This window comes from Eptesicus fuscus, chromosome 6 (assembly GCF_027574615.1).
Source record: "Eptesicus fuscus isolate TK198812 chromosome 6, DD_ASM_mEF_20220401, whole genome shotgun sequence".
Classification (NCBI taxonomy): domain Eukaryota; kingdom Metazoa; phylum Chordata; class Mammalia; order Chiroptera; family Vespertilionidae; genus Eptesicus; species Eptesicus fuscus.
This window is the reverse complement of record NC_072478.1, coordinates 6,356,353-6,368,652: the sequence shown is the minus strand read 5'-3', so window position 1 is coordinate 6,368,652 and position 12,300 is coordinate 6,356,353. Positions and strand designations below refer to the sequence as shown.

The following is a 12,300-nucleotide window of genomic DNA, read 5'->3' as shown; positions in this document are numbered from 1 at the left end:
GCCGGGCTGCACCCACAACGAGGCGAGAACAGCTCAGAGCGAGGTGGCTAGACAAGCCCATCCATAAGTCACGTGTTGTCCCCGGTCCTGCCAGGGGTCCTGTCTAGTTGCCAGGAAAGCCCCTCCGCCCTTCCCAGGGACTTTCTGGCTCGTCAGGCAGCCACCACCCTGTGTTGTGACCATGCTGATCCCACAGCAGGCTGCCCCAGGAGACCCTTGCTGTGGGAGCCACGCCTGCCATGGGCTCCGCACGGCCGGTGAGCTGGGGCTCGGGCCGGGATGCCAGTCACCCTCCCGGCCCACAGCCCCCGGGATTTGGCTTCCTCCTCTGCTCACCTAGAGGGCCCCACGTCCTCAGGGTTTAACAGCACAGACCTCCCTGCAGGGGAGGCGTTGGTCCCTCCACCGGGCCTCCAGGTTCACCTGACAAGGAGGGCAGCGCTGACTCAACTATGAAATCATATACCTTTCCCAGATTTAAAAGCCTCCCAGGTTTCCCAGCACACAGATGGGGCCAGCCAACAGCCCACAGCCCCTCCCCTGGCCGGCCCCACCCCAATCAAGGGCAGGGCCGGCCCACAAACCGCCAGCAGCCCCAGTGACCCCACCCGTGCACGAATTCATGTACTGGGCCTCTAGTTGATTATAAAACACATTTGTTTGAGCCCATTAAACAGATGCATTAAAGGATACAAGGATGTCATTGCAATAGTGTCTTTTCCCCCAGATGGTAAAATATTTCTACTTTAAATTGTTTGAAAACAAGTGGGGCGCCCTGCAGAAAAAGGTGACCCTCCCACCTTGTTCCACCATGTAGGACTCGAAGCGCCCCGTCATCTCATTACAAAAGCTCATTGTGAGGGAAGTAGCCAACGAGGAAAAGGCCATGTTCCTGATCAGCGCCTCCCTGCAAGGGCCTGAGATGTACGAGATCTACACCAGTTCCAAAGAGGAGAGAAACGCCTGGATGGCCCACATCCGAAGGGCCGTTGAGAGGTGAGCAGGGCCTGTGTGTTCCACGCTGGCCATTTTGCCCTTGGCTGTGACCTTGACCTGCCCAAGAGAGCACCAGAAATCACAGGCAGATGGGAGACCTTTGCTTTCGCTCTCCCACTTTCCACCTTGTGCTTTTTCCATCCCTTTATTTAAAAGACGCCACCATGCCGATTCTCTAAAAAGGCTTCAGAGTTTCTCACCAGGGGACATGGAGCCAGGCAGCTCTGACTTCCGTTCTGGGGGCACTCACCTGACACACAGGCTGTTCCCATCCTGCCACCACCCACCTCCCTGCACCCCACCCCCGTCTGGGGCCAGACCTGTTGGAGCAGATCATGGCATTCTGTCCTTCCTCCTCGGGCCAGGGAACCCCTCAGGACCCCAGCCCTGTGGTTCTGTGGGATGCCTGGCTGCTGGTCCACCCAGCAGATGGGGAAAGGTGGCCCAGCCCCCGCACCGAGGCAGCCTGCCGCTTCCTGTCTGTGCCTGGAAACCTCCCAAAGCCTCGCCTCAGCTCTGCTAGCCTTGCAGCCTCCGTGCTGGGCGGTCCCTAGGGAACGAGCTGTCCCCGTCTCTTCCTCCAGCTGTGGCAGGCAGTTAAAACGTGTGGCTGGTCCTGGCCCAGTAGTTCAGTTGGTTAGAGCATCGTCCTGATGCACCAAGGTTTCGGGTTTGAACCCCGGTCAAGACACATACAAAAATTAACCAATGAATGCGTAAGTAAGTGGACCAACAAACTGATGTGTGTCTCTCTCTCTCTCAAAATCAATCAAATTTTAAAAATTTAAAAAGTGGAGACATGGCTTTCAAGGCATTTTAAGTAAATAAATAAATAATAAAACCTGTGGCTGGTTATATCCCAGCACTGAGATTAGGTTCATGCTAATGGCTGTCTTTCTCTTCCCTGTCCTTCTTCTGTGGCAACATTGACAAGCTAATCCTACCACAAAATGAGCTCCTCTTTACAGCTGGTTCTGCAGATAAACTTCCCGGGGCCCATTTCCGAGGCCAGTCAGCTGGTGAGCATTCTCAGCCGTCTGTGCCCTTCCCCGCAGCTGTCCGGACGAGGAGGAGGGGCCCTTCATCGAGACTGAAGAGGAGAGGAAGGTGGTGGAGGCCCGCGCCCTGAGGCTGAGGGACTTCCAAGGTGAGAGGGAGGGAATCGGGGCGCCCGTGCCCACAGATGTGCCCCCTAAGTGGTGGTGACATAGCCCTGCAGAGCACTGCTTAGGCAGCAGGCCTGGGCCCACCAGTGGCGTTTCTGTTCTGTCCCATTGGGATTGGCTGTGGCGAGAATCACTGCGCAAGTGACTGGGGGTCTGCTGTGGCTGCCTCGGGGTCCAGCTCTGTGGGGTGTTGCAGCAGCTGTTTGTCAGGAGGTGCATAGTGGTCTTCCAGGGGGTGTGGGGAAGGGAGAAGGGGCACTCGGCGTCCCTGAGCCCTTCCAGACACGATAGCTTTGCCACACGATGTCCCCGCCCACAGTCCTCATTCAGGGGAGAGTTCACGATGAGTGTCCCAAGCCACATACGAAGAAGCACACGGGCCCTGTACTAGCACAGGACCCACCGCCTCCTTCCACAGCCAGGCAGGCCCAGACCAGCCTGGGCCGGGGACCTTGGCTTTCTCCTCCCTATTTTAATTTTTATTAACTACTTTATTGAGATGTAATTCTCACACCGTACAATTCACCCATTTAAAATGTCCCGGCAAATGGCTTTTAGCACAATATCACAACCATCACCACAATTAATTTCAGACCATTTTTATCACCCCAAAAGAAACCCTGTCCCTGGTAGCAGTCACTCCCTGTTCTTCCTCCCCCAGCTCGATAACTTCTAGCCGATGATCTCTATGAATGCGGCTATTCCAGGGACCCTGTCTAAATGGAGTTATAGACATTTCTCCTTTTGCATCTTGCTTATTTCACTTAGCATATTTTCAAGGTCCATCACTTTGCAGCAGGTGTCAGGATTTCCTTGCTTTTGATGACCGAGGACTATTCCATTATGTGAATGTAACGCATTGTGCTTGTTCACTCTTCTCCCAGTTTCAACAGATTCCTGTGAGATTTCAGCAAGGTCATTGCCAAGAACAGTGCCTAGTACTCTGGTCTCAGTCAGCTTCCCTCTTCCCTCTTCCCTCTTCCCGCTCACTAAGTGCATTATTTTAAATTAACATTTATGCAATAAGTACATAAAATTGGGTAGTATATATTTTATTTCTCTTTGTGAGGAAGTGCACATTTAAATATATTCTATCTAGTAAAAGAGTAATATGCAAATTGACCCTACCTCTGCTATACCCACAAGCCACACCCACCAGCCAGTCAGGAGCGAGCATGCAAATTAACCCAACCAAGATGGCTGCAACCACAGAGCGAGCAGGAGGCTTGGGTTTCCCCAGCAATGGAGGAAGCCAAGCTTCCTGCACACCCTGGCCGGCCCAGGCCTCTGCTCAAGGCTACAAAGTTTCAGTTATAGAAGATAAATAAATCCCATATCCCAGGGCCTCCGCTTGGGTTGCTGGGGGGTGTGGCCGCCCTGAAAACCACCACAGGCCCCTCGCCCAGGCCGCCCCACACCCCAAGGGAGCCCCTACCCTGATCCAGGACACCGTTCAGGGCAAACCAGCTGGCCCCCACCCATGTACCAGGCCTCTATCCTATCTAATAAAAGCGTACTATGCAAATTGACCATCACTCCAACACAAGATGGCTGCCCCATGTGGTCAAAGATGGCTACCCCCATGTGGACACAAGATGGCTACCACAAGATGGCCAGCAGGGGAGGGCAGTTGGGAGGGACCAGGCCTGCAAGGGAGGGCAGTTGGAGGTGATCAAGCCTGCAGGGGAGGGCAATTAGGGGTGACCAGGCTGGCAGAGGAGGGAAGTTGGGGGCAAACAGGCTGGCAGGGGAGCAGTTAGGCATCAATCAGGCTGGCAGGGGAGTGGTTAGGGGGTGATCAGGCTGGCAGGCAGAAGCAGTTAGGGGCAATCAGGAAGGCAGGCAGGCAAGCATTTGGGAGCCAGCAGTCCTGGATTGTGAGAGGGATGTCCCAGATTGGAGAGGGTGCAGCCTGGGCTGAGGGACACACACACACACACACACACACACACCCAGTGCACGAATTTTGTGCACCCCTCTAGTTAATTAATAAAAATGTCCAAAAGAAAGGAGAGGAAATCCCATTGGACCCTGGAGGTATAATCCTAGCAAAGTATTCATTTCATCTCATTCTAACTCACAATTTTCTCTGATAGTAATGAAATATATGTCCTGCATGGACACTGTAGAGTCACACAGTAATATCTCTTCATTACTCATTCCCAAGATTCTTAGTGAATTAGGACTACAAAGATTTTTTTTTTATCAAGATATTCTTTCCCATCTTGGATCAAAAGCTAAACTCACCCTTAACTTTGAGACACTTTCATCAAAACCAGAAGCCAGGCCTGGCCAGGTAGCCCAGTTAATTGGAGCGTTGTCCCCTACACCAAAAGGTTACAGGTTCGATTCCCAGTTAGGGCACATACCTAGGTTGTGGGTTTGATCTTTGGTCAGGGCACGTATGTAAGGCCGATTAATATTTCTCTCTCTCCCTTGCTCTCTCTCTAAAATCAATTAAAAACATATCCTCCTGGTGAGGATTTAAAAACCCGGAGCCATCCAGTCTCTATTATCATCTTCATCTTGGCAGTCCCAGCCAGGGAATGTTGAGAGACAGAAGTAAGATATGATTGGAAGGGTGGCAACAGAATTATGTTGTTGTTGTCTTTTTGGGTTTTTTGTTTGTTTTTTAAGAAAACAGGGGTTGAATGTATTTAATTTATAGAAGTGAGCAAATTCCTTGTATGAATGATAAAAAAAAGAAAAACAGAATCAGATGGAAGTGATTCACCAAAGCATGTGTAAAAATGGTATTAAAATATGCAGAATTATGTTTTTGCATGTGACATGATTATTTGCCTACAAAATACAATAGAATCAACTGAGAAATGATTGGAACGGATAAGAGAGTGAGTGATTTACCTGAAGGTGATGTAGATGTGCTAACAATCGCAGTGAGGAAGTCTAAGCCAGGAAGTCGCAGTGATAGCAGCCGTACAAGCATAAAACAGGAAGGCTTGTGAGAAGGCGTTTGACCTAAATGCCTGAAGGAGGACGTTCACGATTAGAAAACTAAATCTTATGAGGCTCTCAGTTTGTCCCAAAATTAGCCTGTTATGGTCTCACCACACCCCACTGTGTTTGCTATTTATGATTGTGGGAAGCGATCCGAGGCAGGGCCAGTCCCTCACTGCCTCACGAAGGTTGGATGGAGGGAGGAGTGGACCTTGGGGTGAGGTGGATCAGCAGGGGTCCCCGGAGGCCAGCCCCACTCTGTGAGGCCCCCCAGTGCTGACTCCTGGGGAACAATCCTAGGGAGCCTGACCGCTCCCCCCCCCCCCCCCCGTGGCTTTGCAGAACGCCTGAGACTGAAAGACCAGCAGATTGCACAGAGCCTGCGAGAGAAGCAGCAGATCTTCCTGGAGATGGCCGAGATGAGCGGGCTGGACGACTCGGCTCAGCCGCGCCTCCTCTTCCGAGGAGGGGACCTCTCAGAGAACCTGCAGGGCGAGTTGATCCTCAAGTCAGCCATGACCGAGAGTAAGTAGCCTTGCCCCAAGGTCCTCATGGGACAGCGCCTCCCTCTCCAGCACCATTCTGCCCGGGTAGTTCCTTGGGGGACCCCAGGCTGGGGCATGGCCCAGTGTGGCCACCTCTCCACCCTCTCCGATGCACACTTCTATCTGGCTGGGCGGCTGTGCACCCTCCCCAGCACCTGTTAGAGCCTGAGAGTCATCAGACACGACCCAGTGCGAGCCCCTGGTCAGGGACTTAGACCACTTTCTCGCACATTTGACACTCCCCGGTGCCTGCCACGTGCAAGGCACTGTTCCGGGCCCCGGGGATCTGAAGTCGACCGAGACGAGTTCCCACATTGAAGAGGTGACTCTTCTTTCTGAGTAGTGGGTCACGGTGATACATCCAGAAACATGCACACGTACACATTTGGTGGGTCGTTCCGAGGCTCCTGGACCCAGCAGCCGTCCTAGGAGCTGGCCCAGGGTCTGGTGGGAAGATGCAGCAGCAGCCATGGGAGGACGCTGGCCGGTAGGTGGCCTGCCCCGGTGTGCGTCCTGCAGTGCGTCACAGAGCAGTCAGGGTCTATGCCAGAGCCCCCACGTCAGGCCAGGCAGCCGGTGCTCATTCACTCCGAAGGACAGCCTGCACCCCTCTTTCAGCAGCAAACAAGGCAGACACATCCCTCCCCTTCACAGTGAAGGTAACAGAGCAGAGGGGCTCCCACATGGACTCTCCCCCATTCAGTCTGGCTTCCGCAGCCATAGCACTGTTCCTCCCATTCCTCCAGTGGCTGCTGTTCTCGGCCCCCTGAGGCCTCTCATGTCCTGGGCCTCGGCCAACCTCACCTGGCCAAAGCCTGTTTGTCCTGGAGCACTTTGTGTGACCAGCCCTGTCCCCAGGTCCTCCCTCCCGTGACCCCTGACCTTCTGGGGACTGTCATCACACCAGCAGTGGCCACACAGTTCCTTCTGGACCCAGCTTACCCTCAGCCCAGGGGCCAGGATGCCCTGTCCACGTGCTGCCCCGCGGGGCTGGTCCCCTTTAGACACGGAGAGGCCTGACCTGGCAGGGCGCCTGTGCAGGGAGTGCACAGGGTCAGTGGGGCTGGAGTCCCCCACCGTCCTCTGCCCTGGCCCTGCGCCACACCTGACGCGCAGTGTGACTGCCCAGAGTGGCTGCATCCCTCCTGTCTCCTTCCACAGTTGAGGACATCCAGAGCCTCATCTGCAGGCGGCTGGGCGGCACCCGTGGCCAGGCAGAAGATGGGGGTGGCTCTGCGGGCCTGCACCAGAGGGCAGAGGCCTTGGGAGGCTCCGACAGCACCAGTGACCCTGGCAAGAGTGAGTGGTGCCTCCTCCCCCAAGGGCGGGGCCCGGGACCCTTGGGAAGGAAGGCCAGTCGCGGCAGCAGGTTCCGGTCCCTCAGATGTCCCCTTTGCTCACGTCCTTGGCAGAGCCGGCATTTGCTGTTTGGCGTCTCTGCTGCCACTTCCTGTCGGCGTCCGTACACTCTATGGTCAGGGTTTGGGACCGTCCGAGTGTTGTTGGTCATGTTTGACAGCAGCCAGGCCTGCTCCTGCCGATCTCTGCGCCACAGATGCCACGTTTCGGCACAGGCCTAAGGCAGCAGCCCAGCCATTTCCTACCTGAGCTCGGGCGGGGGGGAGAGGGGGACTCTAGACCCTGGGGAACCCCAAGCATCCTCATGTGCCTGGCCTGGGGTTTTTAGATGACAGTTTCAGGAAGAAGGTATGTGGCAGTGACCTCAGCCCAGGAGACTGGCAAGACCCTGTGAGCAGTCCAGATGTGAAGCTCGGCGACCCCCCAGGCGCCTCCGAGGAAGCACCGTGGGCGGTACGTTGCTTCCTTGGCCCAGTTCGTGTCATTGCTAGCAAGTGCGAACATCTGTTCAGCCCCTCCACCTCACAGCCAGCAGTGGCATGTGATGTTGGCTTCATGGTGAATAGCCATGTCTCAGCTCAGGTCAGCGAGCAGGCAGGTGAGCCGCACGTCTCTTCCTGCAGGCCCGGCATGGGGGAGGCCGGGAGGGGCAGGCTGGGGCAGCAGCCACGGCCTCCCGCACGGGTGAGGAGCACCATGCGGGGCCATGAGCTTCCAGTGTCCTCACAGCCACGGATGCCAGTCATGCTGGCTGCTCCCCCCGCTTCAATTCAGAACACCCACCCTTGCCAAGCATCGGGGTGAGAGCAGGGCCGGGCGGTGTGCCATGGCCAGGCCCATGGCAGCTGCCTCCGCCTCCTGGAGCCACCCTGCGCCCTCACTGTCCAGGCAGGGGGCAGGGCCTGCCGTGCTAAGGCAGTCTCGTCAGCACTGGAGCCTGGCTTGCTTCCTCAGCAGCTGTGGGCTGACATTGTGTGTCCACAGGTGGAGGCACCGGGCACTGAGTCTGGCCCCCGTCTGCCCGTGGTCCTGGAGTTGGAGGTAGGCTCAGGCTTGTCGGTCTCCCGGGGACTGGCGTGCACACCAGGAGGGCTTCGGGCAGAGAGCCAGCGCTCGGTCTCTCCACAGCTTGTCCGGCGAATCCAGACGCTGTCCCAGCTGCTCCTGAGCCTCCAGGTACAGGGCTGGTGGGCAGTGACAGGCTGCACTGCCCTTCCTGTTTGAGGTTGGGATCTGGGAGAGGGCACGGCCAGCGCCTCATGAGTCCACTTCCCCAGGCGGTCATCACCCAGCAGGACAGCTACGTGGAGATGCAGAGGGCCTCCATCCAGGAGCGCGAGAAGCAGTTCCGGCTGCAGTCAACACGCGGGAACCTGCTGCTGGAGCAGGAGCGGCAGCGCAACTTCGAGAAGCAGCGAGAGGAGCTGGCGGGCGTGCAGAAGCTGCAGAACCAGCTGCGGCTGGAGCAGCAGCGCTGGGAGCGCCAGCGGGAGCAGCAGCAGCAGGAGCTGGACCTGGCCTCGGCCCACCTGCAGCAGCGCCAGAGCGAGGCAGCGCGGCAGCAGGAGCAGCTGGCCCAGGAGCGCGCCGAGCTGGAGCAGCAGCGCCAGGCCTACCAGCACGACCTGGAACGGCTCCGGGAGGCCCAGCGCACCGTGGAGCGCGAGCGCGAGCGGCTGGAGCTGCTGCAGAGGCTCAAGAAGCAGAACACGGCGCCCGGGGTGCTGCCACCTGAGCCGCCCACAGAGGTGAGCGAGGGAGAGTGCAACCGCAGGTGTGGGTGCATTGCGCAGCGCATGCGTGAACTCACCAGGGGACAAGGGCACGTGTGAGTGTCACCATGCAAGTTCCCGTGTTTGGGCTGCGAGCTGTGTGTGTGTGTGTTTATGGGGACAGGCAGTGAATGGCAGCTCCATCGGGCCCAGCTAAGAGGCTGCAAGCCGCTGGCCCAGGATCCAGGTGGGTGGACAAGGTTCTCCCCAAAGCCCTGTGGAGTGGGCGGTGCTGAGGAGAGCACCTCCCTGTCCGTCCCAGGAAGGGCTTCCCGGAGGAGCGATCTCTGGGACGTGTCTTCTGTCACTCTTTCAGGCCCAGCCCCCAAGCCACCCCCCCAGCTTCAACGGGGAGGGGCTGGAAGGCCCTGAGCGCCCCGAGGTGGCTCGCCGGGACAGCACCCTAGCCGAGAGCCGGCCAGCCAGGAGCGACGTGCCTATCCAGCTGCTCAGCACCACCAACCAGATCCAGAGGCAGGCGGCCGTGCAGCAGCAGATCCCCACCAAGCTGGCTGCCTTCACCAAGGGCGGCAAGGACAAGGGCGGCAAGAGCAGGGGCTCCCAGCGCAGTGAGAGTTCCGGTGAGCCCTGTGCCTGAGGGCAGGTGTGGCGGGGTGGGGCCCAGCTCAGTCTTCCGGGACAGGTGATCTCTGGGAGATGGGTGACCTCCAGTGCCTGCCCAGCCCTCCTGGACTAGGAGATCCAGTCATGAGCAATTAGTGACACCAAAGCACCTCCTGTGGGCAAACCACAGGACCAGGGCCGTCCTCCTGCGGAGATGCAGCTGGCCGTGCGCTGAGGCCCCTCCCCAGCCCGTGGGGAGGTTTATCCTCCCAAAGCAACATGGGCGTGACAGACCCCAGGTCCGTTCCCACCTCGGTCCTCAAACTGGACCAGGAAGGGCGTGTCTTGGCAATTCAGAAAGAAGGGCCCGGGAGTCCTTGTGGGTGGCACCAGAGGCCAGCAGTCAGAGCACCCTAGTCACTCAGGGTCACTGGTGACGATGCCAGGGGTCTCTGGTACAGCTCCGGGGCTCCCTCAGGTGCGGGCAGGGAGCCCTCCTGGGACCTACAGAGCAGGGCCTGTGTCCCAGGACTGGGTCCAGAGGTTGGCTTCTTCTAGGGGCATTTTGGGGTTGGCTGGCGGGTGTTCTCCCCATTTTGTAAAGTCACTGCATTTGGGGCTTACTGTCTGAGGGGGGGTCCCCCTGAAACAGGGTCCTGGGAAGTGCTCAGGAGCGGGGTGGGGCTGCCATGTGCGGAGCCGGGCTGAGCACCCAGGCCGCACCCTCTTCCCTCTGTCAGCCTCGTTCGACCTGAAGCAGCAGCAGCTTTTCAGCAGACTCACGGGCAAGGAGGAGCATGCCCCCCGGAGCCACAGCTCCCTGAGTCCCATCCGGCGCAGCAGCCACAGCTCCACATCCCCCCAAGGTGAGCCCAGCCGCCCAGGCACAGGGCCTCCGCAGTGCCTGGTGGCTGCTGACACCCCACCCTCTGTCTTCCAGACCTCTTCTTCCAGGCGCCCAGCCCAGCCGTGGAGGACACGTCCCCCGAGTGCCCCCCGTTCCTGCCCGTGCCGCGGCCCCTTACCCCACTCAACAAGGAAGAAGTGAGCAAAGAAGACGTCATCTTCTTCTAGAGCCACGGCTTGGGGTGCAGAGCCCGCCCCTGCCCAGCCCACCACCTGGATGACTGACTCCTGGCCAGGCGTGGGGTCGGGCCCGGCCCACCTGTCGTCTCCAGGCTCTTAGGGATTGATCAACAGTGGTGCCTTTTTTATACAAAAAGGAACATTTTTAATTGAAGGTTGAACCTAAGCGAACCGAGGAGCTATTTTTATGGTAGGGAGAGACCCACTCCCAGCAGTTTTCCAAGGTAGTCACAGACTGGGGTCCCACCTGGCGCCTGACGACGGCCAGACCTCGGTCTGAGGAGGAGGGTCGCCCACAGCCGTGAGGAGACACTGGAGCTGGACCGGTCCTTAGGGCAGCAGAAGGGCCAGGGTAGTGTCAGCTGTCTCCCTCGCAGAATCAAAGCCGAGGTCTACATGGGTTCATGGTGAGCCCCAAGGCGAGGGCACGGGCAGACGAGAGCGCACCCAGCCCCCAGGGACCGAGGGCCCGCAGGGCAGAGCGGCTGCCAGGGATGGCCAGTTGTACTCAAGGCGAGTTCTTTAGGGCAAACTCATCTCGAAAGGGTCTGACTAGGTGGGAGTTTTAAAACCTGTCGTCGATCTCGGTGCTTTCCCACCGCACCTCACCGAGTCCGCGTGGCTCTCAGGTGCTCGGCCTGGGGAAGCCAAATCCAGAGGTTTGGCCAGGCCGGCACGCCCCAAAGTCCCGGCCCCAGGCGGAGGGCCCTCAGTCCCCTGAGATGAGCTGGTTTTCCCACGCCTCCAAGAGGAAGCCCAGGGCTGGTCTCCGGTGCTGACGGGCTGATGCAGGCACAACAGAGCCGAGCGGTGGCGCTGCCAGTGAAGGGGAAACGCTAGGAGCACACGTGGCTGGAGACCCCCAGTGGACAGGCGGCCACCTCACAGGCCACCATCCAGTGAGCTGCTGTGGCTGGCTGTCCCCTTATCCCTGGAAGCGGGCAAGGGCCACTGGTCCACTCGCACGGCTGTCGGCGTTGGGGCGGTGTCACATGCCCAGGGCCGTGACTGAGCCAGAGCCACGTCCCACCTCTGGCCAAACACAAGCTCGGGTGCTGGTGCAGGAAGGGGACATTACTCCTCTGCATCCCAGGCTCCCTCCACGGGCCCAGAGCCCAGCACCTCCCGAAGCGTTGGCAGGGTGGGTCCTGGGCTGCCCAGAGTTGGGGCATCCCAGGGTCAAGGTGACACAGCCAGTGAGTGACGAGCTGACAGCAGCCGTTCAGAAACCCTCCGGCCCCGGCCCTGCTGGCCCTGACCCTCAACTCTGCCTTCGGGACCAGCAGCATCAGCAGGGACCAAAGAGAAGTGTCCTCCGCCATCCCCTGGACACGAGGGCTCATCTGCTGGATCTGTAATCAGTGTTTTATGTTTTTGTACTGAGACGAATCAGAGCACTTTAGGAAATTCTCCTTTACTTCCTGTCCTTTTGTGACGAGTGCATTCCTGGGCCTCAGGCACACAGGTCCTCGGAAGTCAAGTCCAAAGGATTCTCCTCGGCATGGGGTGGGAATGGCTGCTTCGGCTGAGGGGGCTCCGGTCACGCGTGCAGCGGGGCAGGTCTTCGGCACATTCTCTGGCCAGTAGCCTGCGGTCGCTCCTGGGTAGGGCCCGGTGTCATTTGTAAAGTTGGCGGCTGAGCAGTGTGACTCCTGTGGGATCTGTGTACATCTCTGGTAACTTTGACTTGATCTCGGTCCACCCAGTGATTCTACGATCGCAGCATGTCCTCGTGCGGGATGTTTCAGAGCTGCCTTAGAGCTCGAGCCTGATTCTAGCAATAAAGGTGTCTGAAGACGACCTGGCGGAGTGGCTGTCCTTCCCTGTGCTGCAGGGTCGTCTGTTGGTGGGGCT

The 12,300-nt window shown here is 58.3% G+C and overlaps 1 protein-coding gene across 1 annotated transcript in view; it reads left to right on the top strand.

The window, feature by feature from the left end:
- The window catches only part of ARHGEF18 (Rho/Rac guanine nucleotide exchange factor 18), a 77,174-nt gene extending 64,928 nt beyond the window's left edge, over positions 1-12,246 (top strand). Inside the window, exons 18-28 of the mRNA XM_054717146.1 lie at positions 818-996; positions 2,052-2,143; positions 5,463-5,645; positions 6,827-6,964; positions 7,353-7,477; positions 8,009-8,065; positions 8,153-8,200; positions 8,302-8,772; positions 9,113-9,377; positions 10,101-10,226; positions 10,301-12,246. Coding sequence (XP_054573121.1) covers positions 818-996; positions 2,052-2,143; positions 5,463-5,645; positions 6,827-6,964; positions 7,353-7,477; positions 8,009-8,065; positions 8,153-8,200; positions 8,302-8,772; positions 9,113-9,377; positions 10,101-10,226; positions 10,301-10,434 — 1,818 coding nt within the window. The 3' untranslated portion in view covers positions 10,435-12,246. The remainder of the gene's footprint in view (positions 1-817; positions 997-2,051; positions 2,144-5,462; positions 5,646-6,826; positions 6,965-7,352; positions 7,478-8,008; positions 8,066-8,152; positions 8,201-8,301; positions 8,773-9,112; positions 9,378-10,100; positions 10,227-10,300) is intronic.
- Positions 12,247-12,300: the final 54 nt, after the last annotated feature.